This window comes from Aphelocoma coerulescens, chromosome 13, assembly GCF_041296385.1.
Source record: "Aphelocoma coerulescens isolate FSJ_1873_10779 chromosome 13, UR_Acoe_1.0, whole genome shotgun sequence".
Lineage (NCBI taxonomy): Eukaryota > Metazoa > Chordata > Aves > Passeriformes > Corvidae > Aphelocoma > Aphelocoma coerulescens.
The window spans coordinates 16735232-16761659 of NC_091027.1; the positions used below are offsets into that span (position 1 = coordinate 16735232).

At 54.6% G+C, this 26428-nt stretch overlaps 2 protein-coding genes across 2 annotated transcripts; both read left to right on the forward strand.

The window, feature by feature from the left end:
* Positions 1 to 4: 4 nt before the first annotated feature.
* On the forward strand, positions 5 to 10094 carry ZMAT2 (zinc finger matrin-type 2). Its single transcript, XM_069029231.1, has 6 exons — positions 5 to 95; positions 3878 to 3971; positions 4435 to 4558; positions 5595 to 5668; positions 7642 to 7787; positions 9275 to 10094. Exons 1-6 carry the CDS (start codon positions 78 to 80, stop codon positions 9416 to 9418), a joined length of 600 nt encoding a protein of 199 aa, XP_068885332.1. The 5' UTR covers positions 5 to 77; the 3' UTR covers positions 9419 to 10094.
* A 9912-nt stretch (positions 10095 to 20006) lies between these two features.
* Positions 20007 to 24358, forward strand: LOC138118355 (protocadherin-10-like). Its single transcript, XM_069029294.1, has 4 exons — positions 20007 to 22493; positions 23645 to 23703; positions 23808 to 23896; positions 24111 to 24358. The coding sequence occupies exons 1-4, from the start codon at positions 20007 to 20009 to the stop codon at positions 24356 to 24358; spliced, it is 2883 nt and encodes a 960-aa protein (XP_068885395.1).
* The last annotated feature ends 2070 nt before the right edge of the window (positions 24359 to 26428 follow it).

Here is a 26428-nt window from a genome sequence, read left to right on the forward strand (position 1 = left end):
CGGGGCACGTGACCGGGCGGGCGTCCGCGCTTTACGGCGCCGCGCGACAGTTCCCGGTGCTGTGCCCTGAGCTCGCCATGGCGTCGGGCAGCGGGGTAGGTGCTGCTGCCGGGGCTGTCCGCCGGGTCGGGGCTGCCCACGGAGTGTGGGCTGCCCACGGAGTGTGGGCTGCCGGCCGCTCGGCCGCCCCCGCTGCTCCTCCCGGGCTTGGCAGGGCCGGGGGCAGGGCCGCGCCGCGCTCGGAGCCGCTGCCAGGCCGCGGGATGAGGGATGTGGTGGGGCCGGGGGTGCCGCGGTGGGCAAGTGTGGGTGGGGTGGGAGGGGGCTCATCCCTGCTCTTTACACCTCTGTGAGTGGGCGGTGGGAAGTTTGGGTTCCCCTGAGAGGCCCCGATACCTTCAGGGCTGGAAGCGGGGTGGTCCCACGGCGATCCCGCCCACCAGCGAAGTCGTGGAGTCGCCATCCCTGGAGGTGTTCGAGACGCCACAGAACGTGGCACTCAGCGCCCTGGTCTAGTTGGCACGGTGGTGTTGGGTCATAGGCTGGACTCGATGATCTCAGAGGACTTTTTCAAATCGCAGCAGTTCTCTGATCCTCCCATCCTAGGGCCAGACCTCCGCCTGTCCCAGCCAGGGGGCATGAGGAGACTGAGCTGCCTCAGCCCCCGGGGTGGAGATGCCCACCCACCTCCAGCCCCGTGGGAGAGACCCCCACCAATCTCCAGGGGCTGGGCGGTGGCTCATGGAGGTGGCTCCTTCCCTTCCCTCCCCAGGGAAAGGGTTGTCTCTTTCCTATCCTGGTGGAGAAACCTCTCTCTGCAACTCCCTGACAGGAAGGTGCAGATAGCTGGGGGTCGGGCTCTGCTCCCAGGCAACCAGTGACAGGATGAGAGGAAACAGCCTGAAAAGTTGCACTAGGGGAGGTTTAGGCTGGAAATCAGGAGGAGTTTTTTCCCAGAAAGCGTTGTCCAGCATTGGAAGGGGCTGTCCAGGGAGGTGCTGGAGTCACCATCCCTGGAGGTGTTTAAGGAATGACTGGGTGTGTCACTCAGTGCTCTGGGCTGAGTCACAAGGTGGGGATCTGTCGAAGCTTGGACTTGATGTTCTTGGAGGTCTTTTTCAACCTCAGTGATTCTGTGAATGCTAAAATGGGATGGGTAAGGTAGAGCTGCATGTGTAGCCTGACTGGAGAGCCAGGCTGTTTGAACACCTCTAGTGACATCCCAAAGCTGTCAGCAGCATGGGGACTGTGTTTTTGAGGGGGTTTGGCCCATCTTTCCTTCCTTGAGGCACTGGCACTGCCCAGAGAAGCTGTGGCTGCCCCAGCCCTGGAAACGTTCAAGGCCAGGTTGAATGGGGCTTGGAGCAAACTGGGATAGTGAGAGGTGTCCCTACCCTTGGCAGGGGGGTGGGACTGGATGATCTTCAAGGTTCCTTCTAATCCAAACCATTCCAGGATTCATTCCATGAAGTGAGCAGTGCTGGGGGAGGTCAGGAGCAGGATGTCTGCCCGTGAAGGAGGTGGAGCGTGTGGTTTATTGCCAGCTGAGAATTCCTGTTGGATTGAGCCCAGCTGCAGACTCCTGTATCATTTAATAGGCTTTGCTGCTGATACGGGGCAGATCATTGGTGTCCGTCTCCAGAGGGAACAGGAGGCTTGTCACCCAAAACCAGCTCTGAGATAAAGATTTTGGGGCTTGCAGCCCCACTGCTTCCACCAGAGCAATTCAGAAACATCCCTTCAAATATTGTCCAACCAAGATTTTGTCACGCAGTTTAGTTTAATTTCTTTCCCCACGCCTGGATGAGGCAGATTGGTAAAAGAGCTGCAAGACTCTTTTCCTTTTATTAGAACAGGAGAGAGAAGCAGCTAATAAACCTCCCCCTCTGCAGGCTCCCACCAGCTACGATTTGTGATAATGCCTGGCATGCAGGAGAGTCTGGAAAATACCCCCAAACGTTAATTTACACTCAGTGATATTTTCTTTTCTTTTGCTCAGGGTGGTTAATAAAACCTGTTACGACATCCTTAAAGTGCTTAAGAAGCTCTGGGAATAAATGAGAATTTTTCTACGCCTCCCCAAGGCATTTTCATCCCTATCAGTAGTTGTTCGTTCCATTTGAAGGATTGCCAGAGGAGAGAACTTTAAATGGCTGTGCTGCTGCTGTAGCTCCAAATGGGATTTGTGTCCTTTGGATTGTGATTGGATTCTCGATTTGGCTGAACGGAGAAGGCGGTGGGGTGTGGGGGGGTCCTTCTCTCCCGGAGGTGTTTTTAAATACATCTTGTCCTTTCTTTAATGTGAAACTGAGAGGCTCTCCCTGCCGTGCTGAGGGAAATGCAGCTCTATCCAAAGAGGAGTTATCTGCTCAGGAAATTCAGGAAGTGGCTGAGTGAAACCGTGACTGATCCCGAGTGCAGGGGCCTGAGCTGCAGTTGGGGCAAACGCTGGGAAGAGCTTGAACTGGTTTGGTCAGAGTGGATGTGAGTGGAATAAGACTTCTTGCCCAATCACTTCTGCCCTCTGCATTGGGGACTGGGTGAAAAGCCACCCAAAAAAAGTAGTCTTTGTATTCTTCAGTGCCAGCTTCACCTGAATTCAGTCTATCTTCATGCAAATGCTGTGGCCAGCTCCTAGGCCCCAGCACAGGAAAGACATGGACCTGTTGGAGTGAGCCCAGAGGAGGCCATGGATATGCTCCAAGGGCTGCTATGGAGACTGGGGGTGTTCAGCCTGGGGAAGACTGAACACCAGTCTCTGTCCAGGGAGACCTTGGAGCCCCTTCTAGTGCCTAAAGGGGCTCCAAGTGAGCTGGAAAAGGACTTTGAACAAGGGCATGGAATGACAGGACAAGGGAGAATGGCTTCCCACTGCCAGAGGGCAGGGCTGGATGGGATATTGGGAAGGAATTGTTCCCTGTAAAGGCAGGGAGGCCCTGGCACAGGTTACCCAGAGAAGCTGTGGCTGCCCCATCCCTGGAAGTGTTCAAGGCCAGGCTGGACAGGGCTTGGAGCAGCCTGATCTAGTGGAAGGTGTCCCTGCCCATGGCAGGGGGTGTGGAACAAGATGATCTTTAAGGTCCCTTCAACCCAAATCATTCCAGGATTCTATTAAAGTATCCTATCCCTGCCAGATAGTTCTGTGGAGCTCCCAAAGGGCCAGCATGCCTTGGAGGTGTTTCTGCCCTTCCCTGTGTGAAGCTGCAGGAGCAGGACAGCAAAACCTGTGGATTTTGTACAGGTGCTTCCCTGGTACCTCCAAGCCCTGCCTTGACAGACAGGGTTTCAGAGCTTGTTCTGGTTTGCTTGTAGATGTGCTCACTTGGGAATCCCACACTGGTGCCTGTGATTTCATGGCAAACTCGGCACTTTGATGCCTGTAACACACTGCTGAGAGCAGACAGGCACAGCCTTCCCTGCTCCTGCAGTGCACTCAAACTCTCTATAGCTCAGGCTGTGTTTTACAGCTTCCTTGTCTGACATTGCAACTTGGGTTCTTTTGACTTCTGGAAGGTGTAATCCTACTGCTGTGTTTGTCGGGGGATGCTTCCCAGGCCTTAGATCCAGCTGTTTCAATCCCATTTGAGTCTGCTTTTCAAGGCAAAAGCCTGGATGATCATCTCAGGAGTTGTTAAGATTAACTCATTTCTTCTTTCAGTGCTCTGAAATTATTCTAGTAGTAGCTAGAGGCATGCTGAGAGTGATTATCTTAAACCACATCCATAATTCCTAGATGGAAAACAGAGAACGTGGGGATATAATATAATTCTCCTAATTTACTGCACTGGCCTCACAGGCCAAGTGATTCTACCTCTTTACCCCCTCAGAGGTGATCAGACTGCATAATAAATGTTAATGAACTTTGTTTCCCTCCCAGACCAAGAACCTGGACTTCCGCCGGAAGTGGGACAAGGATGAGTATGAGAAACTCGCAGAGAAGCGGCTCACGGAGGAGAGAGAAAAGAAAGATGGTGTGTAGTGTGCTGGCTGTGCTGGATTGGCAGTGAGGCTCCCAAACCCCTGGAGTTTGGGAGGGAGAGAGCCATGAGAAGTCAAATCCCAAAGGGAAAGAGGTGGCTTGCTCCCATCCTTACTCCTGTGTTTGCCACTGAGTATAATTTTTTGGCAAAAGGAATTAGTGAGAATTTTTCCAGGGGCTGACTCTTCTTTGGGGAAGGAGGGGAACAATCAGCTGCTGGAAACAAGGAGATCTCAGAATATTACTCAGGTCAGAGCTGGAGATAACTCAGAGATGTACCTGGTTCTAATAGGAACCAGGAAACAGGGAGCAGGAAATTATATCCTTTACTGATTTAAAAACAAAGGTGCATTTTCTGCCTGAATTAGGCAGTCCCAATTACCCAGCAGGCCCCTCTTCACCAAGGGGAACATGAAATCCAGCATGTCAAGCTTGACCTTTTGTTTGTGTTTTAGGCAAACCAGCTCAGCCCGTCAAAAGGGAACTTCTGCGGCACCGAGACTACAAAGTGGACCTGGAATCCAAGCTGGGGAAAACCATTGTCATCACCAAAACTACCCCTCAGTCAGAGATGGGAGGGTAGGCTGTGGTCTTGTTGAAGTCTCAGAGTCATGCTGGTTAGGCTGGGAAGCTATGACACAGCAGGGACCCCTCACAGGGCACCAGGAGCTGGTGTCCTTTTCTATTTGGAGCCTGGGAATGGTGGGGCTGCATTTTTCTACACCTAAATTGTGTCTCCTGGGGTAACATATGGAAGACACCCAGCAGGCTGAGCCCCTTTGGACATTATTCCTTGGTGTCAGTGTTGCCCACCTGTAGGACCAACAGAGGCAGATCTCTGCTGCCTGCTTGGGTTTCTTCAGCCAGGCCTGCTTGCACTGAGACCAGGACTGCTGCTGATTTGGATTTCTGTGCGCTGGGAATGGAAGAAACACTCAGACAACTGTTCTTAGGGATGATGCTGGGCCACTGTTCGTGTGGATTGTGTTCCACCACAGTCTGAAAGGGTTCTGAGCTCACCTTAAGCCATCAAGAGCATGAAAAGAATGTGTTGAGTTTGTGTCACCTCAGGAATGAGTCTGTTAGTGTCTCCCTGGGCAGTAGTGCCAGGGAGATGTGCAGCCCTGGACAGCATCCAAGCATGGCAGTTCAGGCCCTGGCTGGACTTCTGCAGCAGCTCTTAAGATGGGCAGAAAGCACTACTGTGCTCATCAGGGACTTGCTCTGTGAGGTGATAGGGATGGTAGCACTTACCTTATAGCCAGGTGAGAGGCCATTGAAACCTGGGCTAGTGGCCAATCCTGCCTTGGGGGAGGGCAGGCTGTGTCACAAAGTCCATCCCACCCAGTGGGGTGTGACTGGAAGGGGAAGATGCTGTGGCTGGTATCTTGCAGAGCAGCTCAGAATTTGATTTGTATCATATCAGAGGGGCATCAGCATAAGGATTGGTACCTCCATGGCAGCCCTGTCCATCGGGTGTGTCCTCACTGGGGCCCTCTTGTCTTAGAGAAGTGTCCTGTATCCCAGGTGACATTCAGATTGTCTCAGGTAGCTGTTCTGTGGGTTGAGCTTTGTCTCATGCTTTGGGGTTCATTTTTCCTGTCTCTCCTGACAGGTATTACTGTAATGTATGTGACTGCGTGGTGAAAGATTCCATTAACTTCTTGGATCACATCAACGGCAAAAAACGTAAGGACCATTTCTTTGCCTCATTGGAGGGTTGGTTGAGTTGGAGGGACTGTTCCTTTTGTCACCCATGTCTGAGGGCTGAACACTTATCCATGGATCAGGGAGCTTAGGAGATCAGGATGGAGAAGCTCATCATGAGAGCTGTGGAGGTGCTGCCCTGATCTCCTGACACCTTCCAGAGTGCTGGACCACTTTTGTGGAATAAGCCCAGCAGAAACAGTGGTTGGTGTACTCTGGTTGGTGGACATATTTTCCCCACCCATCATGTGATGTGTTATGCTCTGAGAAACCCAGGATCAGCAAATCCTAGAATAGTTTGGGTTGGAAGGAACCCTCAGAGGTCATCTAGTCCACCCTGCAAATCATGATGTCTCCTCTGTAAGTCTGGAGAGAGGCTTTTTACAGCACTGAAACTGTAAAGAAGTACTTAGGTAAGTAAAAGGTCTGGGACTGGCCCATTTTTGGGTCAGAAACTTTTCTTTGTAGACGTTGAGTATAAAGCTCAGAACTGGCTGGTGCCTGAGCTCCAGAGTATGGATCAGGCTTTGTGAGGATGGAGGCAGAGGATGAGTGAAGGCAGGAGTGGGGCAGTTTGACCCTGGAGCTGTGTCCAGCAGTGTGGTGGTGGTGTCCTGTACCTCACTCTACTTCTTGTCTCCACTTCTGTGATGATGCAGTTAAGTCAGGATAAGGACAAGGGGAAAGAACTCACAGTTTATCAGTCCATTCCCTTAATGTGTTTAACTTGGAAAAGAGGACTATACCCTTGTTGACCTGACTGTGGGTATTGCTTCTTGACATGTTCAGAGAGTGGGGAATGTACAGAAAGTAAAGGAGCAGCAGGACAAACTGACACACTTTGCTTCTCCTCATGAAGGTGTTTTTGGCTCCTTGTAGAAGTCAGAAAATGACCCCTTTACAAGTAGGCAGGGATGAGTGTGCTCCAGACCTGCACACGGGGCTGTTTGAGAATTGGAGGTTCAGAAGAAACCTGAGGACTGGTTTTCTGTAGCTCAGAAAAGAAAACACAGTGTTGTAATAACCTGTGTTTTTATGTGAATGGGGGGAAGGTGCTGATGTACCTTGTTTGACACGTTGGGAAATTAGCAAGAAGTTCATTTGAGAGAGTCTGGAATCAAAAATCCTGGCATGGCTGTGTGGATGGGCACAAGATGGAGGGTTGAGCTGGGGTTGGAAAGTGGCTGATTGCACAGTACCTTAGTATGAGTGTGTCTGGGAACTTTTAAACCAGCCCATAAATCTGGCTCAAACCTGCTTGTTCTTGGCAATTTCTGGTGTGTAGTTTAATCTTCCAAGTGTTGCTGCATCCCTAGGACAAACCTGTGCACGGCTGCTGGAGTGAACAGGCTGTTTGGATCCACTCAGGAATGTGGGTTGGAGACATTTCTGGGGGTGGCCCCGTCAGCACAGGCTTACCCACAAGTGAAAAACTGTGAATCTGCTCTAAAGAGCTACTGAATCAGAGGCCTGACTTTGTGTTCTCTGCTTTAGCTAGGAATGTCCTGTGTAATCAGGATCTCTGAGTGCCACTCATGTCTTGTTTAGCATCACCCACAGCTGAGAGATGCCAGCCTGTCAGTTTTATTCTGCCTCCTTTTTCAGTACTCCAACACTTTTTTATTCCACTGGTCCAAGATTAAATTTCCTGAAGCATCAGAGCACCAACATGACAGGGAGCATCCAAATAAGGAACCTTTAAAGAATAGCCTGTGTTCTTGTTACAAGCAGTGTTTGGATTGTTGTGGCCACTGCTTGTATGGGTTATGGTATGCCCCTAAAGCCCACCTCTCCCACCTAAGAAATCCTTAGTCTGGCCCTGGAAGCTGCTTTGAGGGGATGGATGACAGGCAGGAAGATGGTGCTGTGGTGTTTAAATCAGGATCAGGGATGGAGACTTTGTGCAGAACACTGAAGTGTTGCTGAGCACTGCTGATTCCACTGCTCTTCTCCAGACCAGAGGAATCTGGGCATGTCCATGCGGGTGGAGCGTTCCACGCTGGACCAGGTGAAGAAACGCTTTGAGGTGAACAAGAAGAAGATGGAGGAGAAGCAGAAGGACTATGACTTTGAGGAGAGGATGAAGGAACTCCGTGAGGAGGTGAGTCTGGGCAGCAACTGAGGAAGCAAAGCTTCCCCAGAAACATGTTTTGGGGCCAAATCAACCCTGCTTCCTAGTCTTGTTCCTCAGAAGTGTTGTTCTTGATAGCGTGGGCTCCTCATCTGCTCCTATGAGTGGGGTTTGTTTCTTTGCTTTTGAAAAGTTTGTATTGCTGTCCCTGGAAACACTTTTCCCCTCTTTCTGTGTGAAGATAACTTTTGATGGTTCAGATTTCCACTGAGAACAGCATAAGCCCATTTTTTTATCTCCCGCTAGTTGTGTTGGAACTTGTGTGGTCTGGTAGCAGGTCTGCATCTTCATCCATTATCTTCCACAGTTCTTAGGATTGCTGGAATCCCCCTCCACATGGCACTTGCTTCTGTGTGGCCTCCCCAAGTGTAGAAGGGCTTTGTGAGTGGTATGGTGTGGTGTGAGATGTGTGAGGAGATAATAAAAGCAGATTTCTCTCAAAATTGGGGCTTAGGTGTTAATAAACATGAACATCAAGTTTATTTGAAGACCCAACAAAGCTCTGGCAGCTGAGAAGCTTCTATGGCTGCTTCTCCTCTATCAGCAGAGACATAACCCAAGGTTACAAATCACTGCCTGTTCGAGTCTCCCTGCCCAAGCCCTGAGCTTTGCTTCACCACAGGGGAGCTCTTTAGGTGCTCACAGAGCAGCCCCGTGCTCTGCACTCAGGCAGGATGTGGTGCTGCTGAGCCCCCTCCATTTAAGGGATAGGAAGGAGGTGCCCCAGTAGCAAAGAGGGTGCTGTGGGTTGAAAAGCTGCTGCCAGTCAATGGATGGCAAGAAGGAAATCAGCAGCAACTCCTGGTGTAGCTTTCTCCAGGGCACAGCTGTGTTCAGGAGCTGTGGCACAGCAGATGGTGATGAGAAGGGTGGGAGCAGTTGCTAAGTTGGGAGCTGAAGCCATCCTTCGGTGTCACCTGGTACAAACCTGGCTCCGTTCCAGGGCTCATGATCCTCATAGAGCAAAACACTTTGATTAGAGCAGCGCAACCTCTTTGATGCCAAAACCCCCCTCAAAGCTGCTCAGAGCTTCGGCTTCTGTTCCAGTGAGCAGCTGTCACTCTGCCAGGCTGAGAGCCAACAGGCATCACAGTCACTGGCATGAAGCGTTGGACAAGGGAATGGCCTCCTGCTTTTAAACCAGCTCCTTCTTGCCTCAGCCTTAATTCCAGGCAAAACTTGTGATGTTTGCTCAGAAGAGAGAGTTTCATAGTGCTTCCTTTTGTCTATTTGTGTGTGTGGCTCTGCTCTTGGCATGGGACGTGGGGTGGTCTGGATTCACCGGTAAACTTCCTCCTTGAAGACTGCAGGCCAGGATTTCTGCTGTTCGTTTATTTCCTCAGGCACAACTTGGCAGCTGTGGGCAGGATTTGTGTTAACTGTGCAGTACCTGGTGTCTCAAAACTCCTTCAGCTCAGGAGGTGCAAATTGTTTTGCTGTTGTGTCCCTTGCTGCAGGAGGAGAAGGCCAAAGCCTACAAGAAGGAGAAGCAGAGAGAGAAGAAGAGGCGGGCAGAGGAAGATCTGACCTTTGAAGAGGATGATGAAATGGCAGCTGTGATGGGTTTCTCTGGTTTTGGCTCAACCAAAAAGAACCACTGAGCAGCTCCGGACTCTCCTCTTTCCTAAACATCTTGTTTTTACCCAGGGAACTCTGGATAACACTTCAAAGACTTGATTGAGGACTTATATGTAAATCTCCCAGTAGAAGTTGGCTGGAAGAGTTGAAAAGCAATTCCATGCTCTACCTGTGCTGCAGATCAAGCTCTGCCTCTCATTAGCTTCCCTTCTCCTTCTGTGTCCTAGATCTGGCTGCTCAGCTGCTCTGTGGCCGTGTGTGTGCAGGGAAGTGCTCTGTTGGGTACATTTTTTTTGTCAATAAAGTGCAGCCATTCTGCACAGGTGGCCTGGTTCAGGACTAATCTAGTTGTCAGCCAGGCCCTACTTGTCACCCAGGCTGTGTTTGAGACGCTGGAGGGAGTCAGTTGCTTTTAGGCTCATAATGGAAGGAAATGTGCCACAGTAAGCAGTGTGAGAGGTGCATCCTTATGGCTTGTGCTGAGCAGAGCTGGTGGCTGCATGGAGTCTGGATTGCTGAAACTTTCCTGTGTGTTTTATCTGCAAGGGAGACTTCCCTCATTTTCTTTGTGTTTGATCCCATAATTTCAGTATGTTTAAGGTAGGGGAGAAATTCCTCCCCGTGACTGGTCTAGGATACAGCCAATGAAAGAAAGTTGTGTACAATTTGCCAGAAATAAATGGAACATTTTAATTGGCCCTTTGGTGGGGGTTTGATGCCTTCTTTATTTTGAGAGCTTCTGTTTCCCACTGAGAAGAGCTGCTGGTGTCTCCCAGCAGCACAGAGCTGGGGTGGCCTTCTGGGGACCCCAATGGTGGCAGAGGCAAGCTGTGTGCCCTCCTCTCCTGGCTCAGCTCCCAGCTGCCCTAGGCAGGCCACTGCCATCATTCTTAGCTTTTTAAAGTAATTCTGGAGATGGGTGTAAGAATATGGATGGGGAAGGGAGTCCAGGGCTGGGACCTTCCTTCCCATCAGGCAGTCCAAGACAGGCTGGGCTGAGTTCCAGATTTTACCAGTCTTAGTATATTAAGGGCCATTTTTTTCCTGTCTACTGGCTGTCAGTGTCTTTTCACCTCTGCCTCCCCCTAAATCCACTTCATTTCTGCTTTTATTTACCTCAGTCAAACCTTGTGTGACTCATTTCCATCTGCAGTTAGGATTTATATTTTGCATGGCTGGGTTTTCGTAGCTCTGTCTCGCTCTCCTCTCTCTTTTTATGTATATTGATGAAATCCTTGCGCTTGCCCTTCTCCGTGCTCGTATGAAATTTCCAGCCTGGGGAAGGCTGCAGTGTTTAGCCTGCTCTTTCTAATACATCTAGAACAAATCCTGTAATGTTGTGCTGCTGTTTTAATTCCTTAATCTTAGCCTGCTGACAGCTTCATTGCCTCAGGTCTTTCCGCTTCAATTCAGATTATAATCCCCGTTGAAGATGCTATTGAAATGATATATAGCCAGTCAGATACAGCTGTCCTTGGAGGTTTGACCCTTTTAACTTGGCAATCCTTTGACTTCGGCTCTCTGAACACACGGGCTGGGAGGGCAACTTTCATTCCAGCCACGTTCCTAGCACTGTTCAGGCTGCAGCACGTGGCTCCGGCTGAATGGGAGAGCGGAGACGCTCGCGCCTTTGTGCCCTCCGGGGTGCGAAAGGGATGCTGCCGTGGTTTCATACACATTAAAAGTTTAGGATGTTTCAGAGAAGATTTAACAGCAGCCATTTTATTCCAGCCACCAGCTTTGCAGACACCCAGCCCCTCAATGCAGCCATTCAGTTGGCGCTGCTGAGAAGGGGGCAGAGGCTGCCCCACACCCCCCATCTTTTCCAGCTTGTGGTCTTGGAGCCAGTGACTGCTGTCTTGGTTTTCCCACGGTGTCTCCTGATGTTCTTGTCCATCCTGGCACACCCAAGCGGTGAGGTGTGAAATGGGCAGCCTCACAAAAACCTTCCTGGGGTGGTGGTGAGGTTTGCACAGCCTCCTGCCACTTGCCCCTGCCCGTCCCTGCCTGCTGTTCCTGGTCCCTGCAAGAAAGGGAGGAAATCCCTCCACAGTGCAGTGCTTTCATTAACGAGATTCCTCTTCGGTGTAAAGCCTGTCATCCCCAAGCCCATCCCGAGGCCACCTGCACCCTGGGGGCCAAAGCCCCAGCTCCAGCTCCCTGTGCTGGGGCTGCTGGCGCCAGGGGAGCGCAGCTCTTTGTCTCGGCAGCTTGCTGGGAGCAGTGGTGTGTGCGGCAGCAGATACAAGCTCCTGCTGGATTCCCAGCAGCGGGAGCTGCCTCTAGCCAAGGATGAAAAGCTGGTTTCATGGGAGGAAATAATATTTAGAGAAGAGGCAGATAACATTCCCTGTACCAGCCATGTTAACCCTTTGCTCCCACCACTGCTTAGCGAGGTGTTAACCCCTAGCTCTCAGCCCTCAGTGCTGGAGCAGTGGTTCTCCACGACTCTTTGTCAGCACTCACCATCTCCATGTTGAATTTAAGGTGCTGGATGTGCCTGTATGGGTCAGGACTTGGGGTTTTACTTGGAGGTGGAGAACACCCAGCTCTGCAGCTCTCCTCCTCACCAGTGAACAGGGCCAGGGTGCTCTGCCCCTCCTGGTTCTCATTAGCTCTTCCACGAATTAAAACTGGGATCTGGTGGAGTAAGGAGAGACATTTTGCATGGTTTGCTCATCCAGGCTGGGATGTTCTGCCTGCTCTCAACCTGAAAGTGCTTTGAGGTGCCTGGAGCCACCCTGGTGCTTGTTCGCAGTGCCTGGGCAGACGTGCAAGTTGCTCGTGACCTGTGGCTTGGAGGACCTAGAGGAAGGCTGGGGACTGTGCTCAGCTTGAACTGGCCTCCCTTGCCTCCATCCCACTAAATATTGATGGCAGTGTTTGGGTGTCACAGCAGACCCCAGAAAAAACACAAATCTCTCTTGCTACCTCCACTTCCTCTTTCCCAGACCTCTTCCCTGGCCTCATCCTGGGATGAAGGGCTGAGGCCTCATGGAGGGGCTGAGCACAAATACCTAGCTGCTCTTCTTTCTTCCCTTCCTGGGCACCCTGGGAGGCTTCTGGGCACTTCCTCAACCCTGCCCTCTCCTGCTGATCCACCTTGTCCTCACTCTCAACACATCCTGCGTGGGACTAGATGAGCAGCAGCAGCAGCATTCCCACCATCCCAGTAAAATGACTGGGACCAGGGACCTGAAGTGATTCTGGAGAAGGGGTCCCAGCCTGGCTCTGTGTGTTACCCTGTCTGGGCTAGCTGAATCATTCCCTGTGACTTTATTAGCAGAACGACCTGGCTTTCCAGTGATTTACACCAGTTTTACATCCTGAAAGATTTAAACACTTGGCAGGAGCTCCAGTCCTCCCACTGCTCAGGCCACAAGCTACTGCTGCCCCAGTTAGGCAGGCGTTCCTGCCATTTCCCAACGTTAAAGCTAAACAACATCCATAGGCAATATCCCTGGAAACCCTCCCTCCTGCCTGGATTTGACCTGGTGCAGTGGCACTGGGAGTCTGTGCCACCAGCCCCTGCTCTGTCCAGGCTCCTGGGTCTCTCACGCTCCCATCAGTCAACCCGCTGTGGCACCATCCCACACAACTCCAGAGCCAGTATTCCTGCACCCTCCCAGCTCTATGGACACTGAGAGCCACCTGGATCAGTCAATGCTTGGCCCAATCTGTATCCTGTCCTGCTTTCCTCATGTGGGGGGAACAAGGGGTCCCCAGGGGAGAATCTGATCTGTGCAAGGGCAAAGGTTCAGCCCCTGATTAGAGCTGGAGTTGCTGCAAAAGGGAATAGGAATCATAGGATCCTGGAATAGTTTGGGTTGGAAGGGACCTTGGAGATCAGCCAGTTCCAAGCCCCTGTCATGGGCAGGGACACCTTCCACTAGACCAGATTGCTCCAAGCCATCCAACCTGGCCTTGAACCCTTCCAGGGATGGAGCAGCCACAGCTTCTCCGGGCATTGGTTCAGGAGGGGGTGGGAGGCAGAGATAGGGTGATGTGAAGATTTGTAAAGGGGAAAATCCCTGGGCTGGGAGGTATTTGCTTCCCATCTGGAGCTTGGATGGGAAACTTGGATGCCTGTTTCAGCAAAAAGGATCGAGCTAGGAGCCACAGACACACACAGTGAAGTGGTGCTTGGCCTGGAGACCTCAGCAGGTTGGGCCATACTCCACACACTCAATTTCTGGGGCTGAGCCAGCTCAGGCCACAGATGGGACCAAGAGGGAACAAATAGGGCTCTTGAGTGTTTCAAACTGGGAGGAAGGAGACAACCCCAGTGCCTCCCCCATCCCTGCCAGGTCTGTTGCTGCATCCAGGTTGGAGGGTTGCTGGATGGATGGTTTCTGCCAGGCTCGGTGTGGAGCTCCTGAGCACAAGGGAGGTTTTACTTTGTTGTAAGTGAAGTACAAAACCATCACCAGCCAGAGAACAAACAGCTCCAGGCTGGAGAGGGAGCAGGGAGAGGGAGATGGGGAGGAGCAGGAGGAGCATGGGGACAGGGCATCCACAGGAGGTTTTTCAGGGACTTGTGATCTCAGAGCAAATTTCTGCTGTTGGCTGCGCACCAGTGGCACCATTTCACCAATTCATGCGTGCCTCCCCATCGCCAGCTCCGCAGTGCTGAGCGCCTCGGGGGGGTCAGGGCCGCTCTGCGCAGGGCTGCGGGAATATGGTCCCTGCTCGGAGAGCGTGTGATCTGCCAGGCAGCCCGGGAGCCCCGGGGACACTGCCATGCCTTTGTTCCTCCTTCTCTTTCTTTTCCACCTTCAGATTTTTTTCCCTCTGCTTCCAGCTGCGTATGCAGCACTCCCCCCCCCCCTTTCCACCCACAGTTCCTGTCTTGATTTTCCTTTCCCTCTACAAATATGTGTTCCTTAGGCTCCTTCTCCTCCCTGCCCAGCTCCCCCCATCAGTGTTGCCTTCCCAAAGTTCTTTTTTTTCCCTTCTCCCTCTTTTCCCACAGGCCTGCTTCATTCCTTCTCCTTCCTGCTTCTCTCCCCTTCCCTCCAGCCTCTCGGGCTCCCGTTCACTCACTCCGTCTCCCCTTCTCTGACAGTTTGGGGGAAATCTGTCTGTGTCAACACACAAATTCCATTATTTATTGGCTGAGTGGAGCAGGGTCCTACACTCGTCTGTAATTGTCTCCAGATCAAAGCGGCTGCTGATGGCAGCTTTGCCTTCTCGCAGCAGAACACCACCCCCAGCTTCCAGCTCCCCATCCTCCCGGGGGAGTCGGGTGCGTGTGCATTGACACCCTCGATGACTGATCTCTCAGACAGAGAGGAAAGAAGTAGGGCTGGTGGGGGAGAAAAGGGAGACCTGGAGGATCTGCAAAGCTCCCAGGAGAAGATGGGGATGGTGGGGTGTGTCTCAGGGGGACAAAGTCCCTGGCATGGACCAGGGGAGAGTGGGAAGGTAGAGGTGGTCCCTATCCTGGGAATGGAGACAGAGAAATGAAGTGGAAGAAGGGACAGGGAAGCAGGAAACATCCCCATATCTGCCCAGGACTGGAAGAATTCGGATTTTAGAAATGGGGATAAAGGAGGACATGCCTTTTCTTGCAATTCCCTTCTGAAACCACCAACCTATCCCAGGGATGTGGGACTTCAATGTGAACTGCAGGCACACAGTTTTTGTTTGGGTGTTGATGCAAGATGCCTGAGGGGAGAGGAAACATCCACTCCAACTTCTGCCCCTTGGCCTCCTCACTGGGGTCCCAGCTTCAGCATGAGTAGAAGAGCTGCAGTGGTTTCTTTGCTGGGGGAGGTGAGATCAATCAGAACCCCTCTTCCCAGGCCCAGTCTTCCCATTTTATTATGATACACTGGGGAACTTGGGAGTCTTTTGTTCCACGTGGATCTGCAGACACCAAAAGACATAGACCCCATCAAAAGTCCTGACAGCTTGATCCCCTCTCACTGCCCAATAAATGAAGCTGTCAGGCTCAGGCCATGGCTCTGCATTCCTTCTAACTGTCCAAAGCATTTCCTCCTGGTAGCACTTCCCTGGCCCTACCATCATTTCTCCTCTGGTTTCTTTCTGCACAGAGTTCAGGCAGTTTCACTTACACTTCTCCCTGTGAGGTATTGCTCCAAGCCTTAAATCAGTTTTTTAACCTTTCAGAACTTCAAGCACAGGTGTTGTGTGTAATATTCCAACACCAGTCACACTGGTGCCTGACAGAGGAGAGGTGTCACCTCCTCTCTCACAAAGCTTCTGCTCTTCCCCCATGCAATCATCACACTGTTGCCCACCTTTCTTTCCTGCTCACTGATCCCCATTCCTTAGTCCTTCCCAGCAGAAAGGAAACATTCCCTCAGGACATTTTAGGTAAACCTTCTAAGAGGATGCCCACAACAAAATGAGTAGTCCCAGCTCTCAGGATAATGGGGACACATCCCTTCGCTTTTGCTTTGGGTCCCGAGTGTCTTACTTCAAGTTGAACAAGACAGCAGCCATGAGAACAGCTCCTTTGGCAGCTTGGGTTTGCAAGAAATTCCCCCCCTCCAGAGCAGGAGGGGTGACCTGGCTTCCTGAGCTGCCATTGAAGTCTGTGTCCTACAAGGAGTCAGAACTGCCTCCCCCAGAGGCTGAGCAGGACTGGGCCCCATGTCCTGAAAATGCTCAAAAGGAGGTGACAGCTACAGAGGGTCTGCTCAGAGCTGAGTCTGTGTTCAGCTTCCACTTATCCCAAGAGAAGGGACTGGGGGAGTTGTCCCTATGTGTGGCTGGCCAAGAGAGTCAAGTGCCTTCCACCGGTAGTGAGCCTTGAATTGGTCACCTCAGCTACATCTTCTCACCTACGAACCCCCTGGAACACATACCTGGTACAAAATTTCTTCCTGCACCACTGCAGAGGAAGAGGAGGGTACTAAGCAACTCCAGCACCTTGCAGAGCAAAGCCCATGGACAAGGGCTTCCAGTGGGAATAGAGTCCTGGCATCCTTCGTTGCTCCATCCACCCCTGGGCATGGTGCCTGTGAAGAGAAGTGGCTCCTAACAAATCTGGGACCTGTGCTCTGGAAGCCTGGGCTCTCTGGGCAGCCCTTTCCCTTGCCTTGGTGACCTACTCACCTCTGCTCAGTGACTGGGACTTTCTGGGTTCACAAGGGTTTTGTTTGGGACATCTGGAGGATCCTGGGGCATCCCTACTCAGAACTAGATTGTGCAGCCCAGAAGGATCTGCAGGATGACAATCCCCTCCCCAGTCTGGTCCCTGTGACAGTGTTTTGCCACCCTCATGGTAAAGATTTTTTCCTTAATAAGAATTTCCTTTCTACAGCTCATGCCCTTTCTCATCCTGTCCCTGAAAGGAGATGGGCATGTGTCATATCTTGCATCTCAGCACACAAGGGCAGGCAGAGTGCCCACCAGCCCTGATAAACACGCCAAAATGGCCACTATCCCCTTCAGGGCATGGGTTTTCCTCCCAAGGGAAGGCAGGGAACCAAAGCTTTGGAGCGGAAGAAGCACTGGTGAGGGCATCCTGCTGCAGAGAGCGTTGTGGCTTCACAGACCAAAGCCCCAGCACCTGACCCTACAGAAGCAACCCCAGAGTGACTTCCCAGCTGCAGGGCCAGGGGTGCTCTCATTCCCACCAGGAGACATCCCCCCCCCCCCCCTTCCACTGCGGTTGCCCTCTTGGGCACCACAAACTGTAACTGCTCCCGCTTGGAGCGAGAAGGGAGCAGCGAAGCCACATGCACGGCTGGGCAGACGGGCGCCCTGGGGAGCTGGGGGAAGGGCTGTGTGGTCTGGCAGGGACAGCGTTTCTTGCAGCCCCTTCTGCTGCCCCAGCACGCAGCAGGCAGGAAAATGGAGTGACAGTGGTGGCTGGGCAAGGTTTAGTGCCCACAGGCAGCTGAGTGATGGTTCCCCCCCCCAGTCCTTTGCTCTCTGCATGACTTTTCCAAGGCAGCTCAACCTGCGGCATCTCCTCCTACATCCCACCCTGATCTCTCTGTCTGGCCTTGCCAAGGCACATCAGTGCTGACCTGCGGCAACTGGCCACCCGCCCGCCTGTGCCAAGACATCTCAGAGAGACATACCCCCTTCTAGCTTCCAGCATTTTCCAAAAACAAGCTCCCAGCCGCATCCTGATTCCCTACCCCGAGAGAACAGGGCTGGCAGCTGAACGCTCCTCTGCACCACAAGAGGGGCCTTAAAATCTACAGGATACAAAGTGGGGTGTTAGCAGTGTGCTGTCCCCATTCCATCCCCCCCATCCTGCTGCTCACCCTCCTCTGCTCTGTTCCCCCAAAAAAGGCTCTTCTTTGGATTCCTCCTCCCTCTGCAGCACCCCCAGCCTATGCCATTTCCTTCAGGAAAGGGATCCTTGGAACAAGTCTGTGCTCCCTCTCAAGGCCAACCCCTCCTCCCCGCTCCGTTTGACCTTGGTCCCCTGGAATCATGGGGTCTGGGAGGGAAGCAGGAAGAGACTACAAGGTCTGGGGAGATGAGGAAAAGGAACAGAATGGGGCTATCCTATGACCTCCCTTAGGGGAGGGAAGCAAGAGGGGACATGACACGGTTCCCCCCGCCCCCCCCCCCCCCCCAAGGAAGCAGCGATGAAGATGTTTGGGGGTGGGGGGTGCATTGCCAAGCAGAGCTGAAGAAGGGCGGGAAGGACCGGGCAGGGAGTCGGGGAGTCTCGGATCCTGCCGGTGCACCTGGGGGAGAAGGAGGTGGTGGTGAATATTTTACTCTAAATCAAACAATAGGACCAGAGCCGCTCCAATGATTTTGCAGAATGCATTTGGTCGGAGACGGGGGAAGGACTGGAGGGAATGAAATAAGACCCCCGAAAATTTCTGTGTCCCGTCTCACCCCCACCCTCAATCCCCCTCTGGCCTGAGCAGCACTCGAGGCGGCTCCCGGAGGAGCGCTACCCACTCCATCCCACCTCCGGGGTCTCAGCCCCGGGAGGGCTGGGCGGCGATGGAAAGAGGGGCGGGGGGCGTGCGGGGGGGGGGCGCAAATCGGGGATTGGGGGGGATTAGAAAGAAACAGATCGAGGCGGGGGTGACAACGACGCCGCCAGGGGTGGTCTTGGCGTGGGAGATGGCGCGGGGGACAGGCTGGCAGTGACCGGCGCTGCCGATGCAGGCTGGGCTTCACTTACCGGGAGCCGTCCCGATTTCACCCGTGAGCGGCACGAGCCCACGCGTGCCCCAGGCGCTCCGATCCTTCCACCTGCCCGCCCCTGCCAGCCCTCCTCCCCGACCGGCGACCCCACGAGCGCGGCACGTCCCGCGTGGGTCTCGCTGCACTCCCAGGGACAAAATCCTTTTCCCAGCCCGACAAACCCCTCCAGCTCCGCCGCCTCCTGCCTCCTCCGGTCTCCCGGTCGCCCCTGGATCCTGCTTCCCACTCGGCTCCCCGTAGGGAGCAAGGTGGGGGGAGCGGTTGGGGCCGGCGGTTCCCTTCCCAACGGGGACCGGCAAGCAGAGACAAAGGCGGTGAAATATCAGTGCCCGGCTAAAGCCGCTCCGAGCCCCTTCGAGCCTTTAACTAGATCGTTAGGGGATTATCCGCACCCTGAGCAGCCGCGGGGCGGGGGCAGCGGCCGCCCCGTCCCGTTACCGAGCGCCCCCGGGGACGGCGACGGTGGGAGACGACGCACGGAGCTGGCCGGGCGCGGCGGCGGCTGGAGACGGGTCTGCGGGGAGAACGGATCGGCCAGCGGAGGGACCGTGAGCGGTACCGGGGCGGGGAGGGGACGGGGGGGCGCAGGGGACGCCGTCTGTCGCGCTTTGGGGGCCGGCGGGGGACCCGCGGCTCGCTCTGCTCCTGCCTCCCCCTCGCCTTCCGCGGGGGGCGGAAAGTTTGTGCCCGCGGGGGGGGCACCGCTGGGGGTGTGGGGAGGCAGATCCTGGGGTATCTGGGCAGGATCGTGCCCCGAGAGCCCGAGGGGCCTGACACTGGGGTGCCCGGTGGGGGAGCGGGATTTGGGACGCGGGGGTGTGGGGAAGCGGGGTGTCGGGGGTGGAAGCAGGCAGGGAAAGGGAAAGAGGGGGGGGTCTCTGTGCCTCCGCGCTGATGGGCTCAGCTTTATCCAGGGCTGTAATCCCCCTGCTCCTGTAATTAAAAACTCCGCATTACAAGGAAAACGGTGTGCAGGGAAATGTAATCAAGTCTGGAGGGGCTTAACCATCTGGTAAAGGTTAGGACCGGCACGGCGGGGGACGCGGCCGGGGGATTTGGCAACAGCCGCGATCTGGGCTCCTCTTAATCTACCGCGGGGACGAACGCAGCATCTGCGGGGTAATACTGGTGCCCCGGGCAGCGATCGGTCTCGCTGGAGCTCCCACCGCCGTTAACGGGATCTCCCCGAAGGTGGTCCCCTCCCCAGGTGCGTCCGGCTCCGGTAAACAAATTCTGCTGCGGCCCCGGGACCCGGATTGCAGCCCCTTGCGGAGGCCAGCAAAGAAAGGGTTAAGTGACTGCTGGTGACCGCGGTTCGGCCCCCCAGCTCTGGGCAAGGCCCTCCTCCGCCGCCCCCCGCGAGCCCGAAACTCTTTGAAAGTGCAAGAGGCAAGCGAAGGCGAGGGAGGAGGCGGCGGCGCGGGTGCGACTCCTCATCCCCGGGATTGCTGCGGGGCCATGGGGGCCGGAGCAGGCTCCGGGCGGGGGCAGCTCTTCCTCCGCTCCCTCCTCTTCCTCTTGTTGGCCGGTCCCCCGGCACGCCACCCGGCACGGGGGCAGCTGCGCTACGCCGTGCCAGAGGAGCTGGAGCACGGAGCCTTCGTGGCCAACCTGGGTGAGGACCTGGGACTGGATGTGTCCACCCTGTCGGCGCGGAGGTTCCGGATCGTGTCACGGGCCGGGGCCAGGCAGCACCTGGAGGTGAACCTGGAGAACGGGATCCTCTTCGTGAACGAGCGGATTGACCGGGAGGAGGTGTGCGAGGCCGGGGGGACCTGCCTGCTTCACCTGCAGCTCCTCGTCGAGAGCCCACTGGAGCTCTACCGCGTGGAGGTGGAGGTGCTGGACATAAACGACCATGCACCCACCTTCCCTTGGCAAGAATATGTGCTGGAGGTGGCTGAGTCTGCCGTGCTTGGTGCCCGCTTCCCACTGGAGAGTGCCCAGGATCCTGACGTGGGTACCAACTCTGTGCACACCTACCGCCTCAGCCCCAATGGTTTCTTTTCACTTGAGGTGCAGACACGCAGTGATGCCAGCAAGTTTGCAGAGCTGGTGCTGGAGCGTGCCCTCGACCGTGAGCAGCAACGTGTGCACCGGGTGCTGCTCACTGCTCTTGACGGCGGTGTCCCCGAACGCTCAGGCACAGCGCACATCCTCGTCACGGTGCTGGACGCAAACGACAACGTGCCTGCCTTTGACCAGCCCTCCTACGGTGTGAGCCTTCCTGAGGATGCTCCTGCTGGCACTCTGGTCATCCAGCTCAATGCCACTGACCTGGATGAGGGCCCCAATGGGGAGATTGAGTACTCCTTCAGTGGGCACGCACCACCACGTGTCCGGGAGCTCTTCCACATAGAGCCCCGGAGTGGGCAGGTGCTGCTGAAGGGCCGCCTGGACTATGAGCGGGCCAGCCTCCACGAGCTCTATGTGCAAGCCAAGGACCGCGGACCCTCAGCTGTGGCTGTGCACTGCAGGGTGCTTGTGCACCTCCTCGATGTCAATGACAATGCTCCAGAGGTGACCCTCACCTCTGTGTCCACACCTGTGCTGGAGGATGCCCCCCCAGGCACCGTCATTGCTGTCATCAGTGTTCTGGACCGGGACTCTGGGGACAATGGGCGTGTGAGCTGTGAGGTTGGCCCCAATGTACCATTTGAGCTCCGCTCCTCCTTCCGGAACTACTACACACTGGTCACCACGCAAGCGCTGGACCGGGAGGCTGTGCCTGAGTACAACGTAAGCATCACAGCACGAGACATGGGCTCGCCTGCCCTGCTGACCCGCAGCACCCTCACCGTCCCAGTATCTGATGTGAACGACAACGCTCCGCGCTTCCTCCAGCCCTCCTACAGTGTCTATGTGATGGAGAACAACGCACCAGGTGCCTCCATCTGCTCTGTCAGTGCATTGGACCCTGACTGCCAACAAAACGCCTACCTGTCCTACTCCATTGCAGATGGGCACATCCATGGCATGCCTGTGGGCACCTACGTGTCCATCAACTCAGACAGCGGGCACATGTACGCCCTGCGCTCCCTTGACTACGAGCAGATCCGCAGCTTCCAGATCCAGGTGCAAGCACAGGATGCGGGGTTTCCCCCTCTCAGTGCCAACGTCACCGTCCACATCTTTGTGTTGGACCAGAATGACAACGCTCCGGTTATCGTTTCTCCCATGCCACGCAATGGCTCCGTTGCCACTGAACTCGTGCCACGCTCAGCCAGGCCTGGCTACCTCGTGGGCACGGTGTCGGCAGTGGATGCGGATGCGGGGCTGAACTCTCGCCTCTCCTACCAGCTCCTCCAGGCTACTGACTTCACCCTCTTCAGCGTGGCGCCTGACACGGGTGAGCTGCGCACCCTCCGCTCCTTTCTGGAGCAGGATGCCAGCCAGCAGCAGCTGGTGGTGCAGGTGCGGGATGGTGGACAGCCAGCCCTCTCTGCCACCGTGTCCCTCCTGCTTTCGGTGGTGGAGACCATGCCCCAGACTCTCTCCGACTTCAGCGAGTTCAGCCTCCCTCCAGAGGTGTCCTCATCTTCCCCACTCACCCTCTATCTCCTTGTCTCCCTGGGCTCCATCTCCTTCACTTTCCTTCTTGCCATCCTCATTCTCACAGCCATTCGCTGCCGTGGAGAGCGGCGTTCCCGCCAAGGGGACAGCTGCTCACCACCTCGCTGCCACTGCTGTCCTGGGTCCAGACCCTCCTCTGACGGCCTGAAGACTTCCAACCTGACGGCACAGCCCCCTGCAGGGACCACGGCTGCCACCTGCCTTGATGTGCCTGCGGGCGGCCCCCCAGGCTACTGCTACAAGGTCTGCCTTGGTCCTGAGTCTGCTCAGAGTGACTTCATGTTCCTCAAACCCTGCAGCCCCCCCCGGAACAACGAGAAGGATCCCGGGAAGCGGTCCTGGCCAGACCAGCATCTCCAGGTCTCCAAAGAGGTAACAGAATGCCCAGCAGTGCTTACCAGTGCTCCGCGGGTGCCCCCAGCCCCCTCCCTCAGCCTCTGCCACGAGGGAAAGCAGGCACGGCTTCTCCCAGAGAATAACTGGAGCCTTTGATCAGTGCGGGAATTAGGAGCAGTCAGGCAGCGGGATCTCCACTGAGCTTCCCGACGGGTCTAATTACCGGGGGAGCGTCAGGCTCGGCTGAGGCGAGAGGAAATCCCTTCTCACCGTCTTTTGTAGCCATTAGAGGCAACAGAGATGCTCCACTGCCTTAGGGGAGGTGGGATAGTGGGGGTGGCTTCTCCTTAGCCTGGGTGAGTAATTCACACTGGGGCAGTCTGAGCATCACTGCTGCTCTGCTCCCCCTGTGCTGGCAGGGGCCGCAGTGTCCTGGGCCTGGCTGCTGCTCTGCACAGGCTGTGCCAGCAGGCAGGGAGTGGGGTCTTCAGGGCGGGATTTTGATGTCAACATTTGTTAGGTATTGAAATGAGGAATGTCTAATTTTCCCGATGAAAGACTCTCCAAAACACGATTACAAGGATGGAGAGTGATGAGGCGTCTAATCCACTTACGTTTGACTTTTAATAAACCAGCCCTTCCGAGGAGATCCCAAGACTCTCTGCCAAGAGAGTCTCTCCACGTGTCTCCTTGCACCCCTGGACTCTCTTCCCTAATGCTTAATTAGATTTTCCTGTAGTTTTTGCAGCCCTCCTGGAACATGGAGCATGCAGCCAATTTCTGCATCTCTCACCATTTGGTACCTCAGACCTGGACTAAGTAAACATCACATATGCAAAAAATGCTTTTGAAAATTAACAGGAATAGGAAAACCACCTGTCTCTCCCCAGAATGCCAGACTTAAAACTCCCAGAGGCAGAGGACAAGCCCCAAACCACCCCAGTATCTCAGGAGGGTGAGGAAGGTCCAGAAGGGAACAGGCTGACTCAACGTTGTCTCAGGCTCCCCAAAAGGGGAATGTGCCGCTTGCTTCTCCACAAAGGGCACAGGGAAAGTGGAGATGTGGCTCCTGCATCCCTGCCTGCTGAAGCCTTGTGCTGGCAGGGCTGGGCTGTTTGGCAAAGGGTCCCAGGGCTGATTGACAGAGAGTCCCAATAACCAGCCTTGCTCTTCCCTGTGTTTTCCAGGCCAAGCAGCCCAACACAGACTGGCTGCCTCCAAGCACACAGCGACCTGCCCTGAAAAGGTACCAAATCCAGCACTGGGGGAACAGAGGAAGCAGGTGGAAGGGGGATATGGGAATGGGGAGGTTATCTCCAACACAACTTTGAACCAGTCTCTTCTCTTTAGCTCTCAGAGCCTGGAAGATGTGGGGGAAATCCGTAAAGCCCTTCAGAAGGAGCACGAGAGGCTGTGCACGCTGGTGACCCCTGTCTCTGGTTAGTATTGGGACAGTGGGGCTGGGAAGACCAGACCCTCTGGTCACTTGTTGGAGGTGCAGTGGGGGGGTCACATCCCTGTTCCTGGCAGTGGTGAAGTTCTGAGGGTGGAAGGGGTGTCCAGGCACCGGAATGGAGGTTGGTGACACAGGACTTGCATCCTGGGGTGTGGATGTGACCTGAGCCAATCTTACTGAGCTCATTTTTCCTCCAGAGTTTCAGAAAGCTTCATCAGGCCCCAACAGCATCTGGACACCCCAGTACAGCCCCTTGTACCCAGCCCTGGATTATCAGCACAACGTTTACATCCCCGGCACCCCCGCTCTGCTTTCCAGCAAGGATGGGCCCCTCTTCCCAGGCCGGGAGAACAAAAACAGCTTCTCCACCTTTGGCAAGAGGAAGAAGATGACAACTTACTGTGACATGCATGACAGTGTGGTTATCAACAACGACCTGAAATAGCCTGGATGGCTCTATCCTTGGAATCTCCTGCATTATTTCAGCTGCCAGGTCCACCCGCAGCAATCGCCTCCATGTATGGACTGATCAAGACTTAATGGGGTGCTGGGAGAGTGGCTCAACAGAGCAAGGGGGAAGGACTTAAGGAGCAAGAGACTGAAAATTACAGGGATAGGGGGGTGGTGGCAGGGGGAATTTCTCCCATCTCATCTTGCAGAGCTGTGTTGGCAGCAGGTGCTGTTTGAGGTCCATATGACCAGATTTAAGCAAATCTGCCTTGAGTTTACCCATTCCCATGTCCCCTTAGGGACCATTCCTCTCTGTAAACATTGTCACTTCTTTGTCTTGTCTGGCTGTGTGAATGTACTGAGCTGCATGCCTGTATCTCTGTCCCAGTAGGCAAGGAAAGTGTACGCAGACCCAGCCTCGTTCAGCCAAGCCTGACCTTGCACACTGGGACAGTGACCATTGCTCTGTCCCTGAGATCCAGTGGGATGTGTTGCATGTCTAGAGCAGCAATTGGTGTCTGTTTTCTCTGGGAAGTGAGTGCAAAACCCAGCCTTCATGAGTGCTTCTCCTCAGACCCTGACCCAACACTTGCAAGGCTGGGCACAGCCAGGGCCCAGGACAGAGACAGCCTTTGTTCCAGGAGCAGCGTGTGCACACACGGGTTGGATGGCCAGAAGAGCTGCTAGCTTAAGTACCTGAGAGATGCACAAGTTGAGGCCCTGCTGGGTAGCTCTCTAGCCCAAGGCAACATCATGTGAATGAAAAACAGTTTCCCAACCATTGGAGTGACCCCAGCACAGGTGACAGTCTCTTCCCTCCTGCCCCTGCCCTCCCTCAGATCTCTGTTTTCCCCAAGTGCTGAATGCCTGGAGGACCCCCTGCACTGGGCACCCCACCTGCATAGGACAAGCATCTCCAAGTCTGCCCTGTTTCTCTTTGAGAACTTTTAGCTGGCAGTCAGGAGCCCTCAAGGGCAGGACTCCAGCCCCAGAACAGTCTCTCCCCTGCCTTGCACACCCTGCACCTGTCCACCAGTCTGTCTGTCACCATTGCCAATTGCTCCGGTCACGGGACAGTTCATTTTGAATCCATCTGTGCAGAACATGACAGCTCTTTCTAAACTGAGTTTGTTTCACTATGTCTGATTTGTACCAATAAATTGTATTTTAATAGCTCACCCTGGCTCCTGGCTGTCCCTGAGTTGCACACGACAGCAGGGATTGCTGCACAGCTCTCCCAACTCCAGGAAATACATCTGTCCTTCTGGCCTTCGGAGTTCTGGAGCAGAGAGCTCCTTTTATGCCAAGAGCTCATTTTATTCACTTCACCTGGACTCTGGGGGCTCAAGGTCCCCTTCCCTCCTGCCCTGGACTCAGGAGCACTTTGGGCTCATGGCCAGAAGGAGCTGGAGATGTCACACAGCTCCTTTCTCCGTGCTCCAGCTCAGGCAGGGGGGAATTTGCTCCATGGTGTGGGCATACACGAGCTGCTGGGGAGAGGGGCTGGATGTGGCACGAATGGCATAACAGCTTGTGGTTGTTCTGGTGCTTTCTCTGGTTAATTTACCCTTTCCCCTGGATACTAGGGACCAGCAGCTTGCCTCAGGAGCCACAGAGACAGCCTGGATGTGAGCCACGTGTAGGGACCAGCTCCCTGGGAATAGTCAAGCCTGTATCTGTTGGTGGGATGTCTCTTGGCTTGATGAGGGAAGCATTTCCCCTTCAGATGAAGTCCTGAAGTGGCCAGGCTATGGTTGTCCTTCTCATACTGTGTACTCACTTGGTGAGTGGCTTGGGGAGGCTGCAATGCGGCTTTTGGGATTAACCCAGAAAAGTCCTTGTCTACAAGTGGGCAGTGTGCTCTTCAGTGGAAGCAGGGGGTAGGGAGCACTCAAAGGGGCCTCGTGGGAGTCAGGGGCCCGGGAGGACAGTGCTTTGGACATGAAAGGGACCTGGCTGCTTCTGGTGACTTCAGTCCCAGCTCATATCTGCCTGACTGCGGGTAGATGAAATATTCCCTGTCCCAATTAGACGGTAGGATGAAGGATTTTATGCTGCCAAGTGC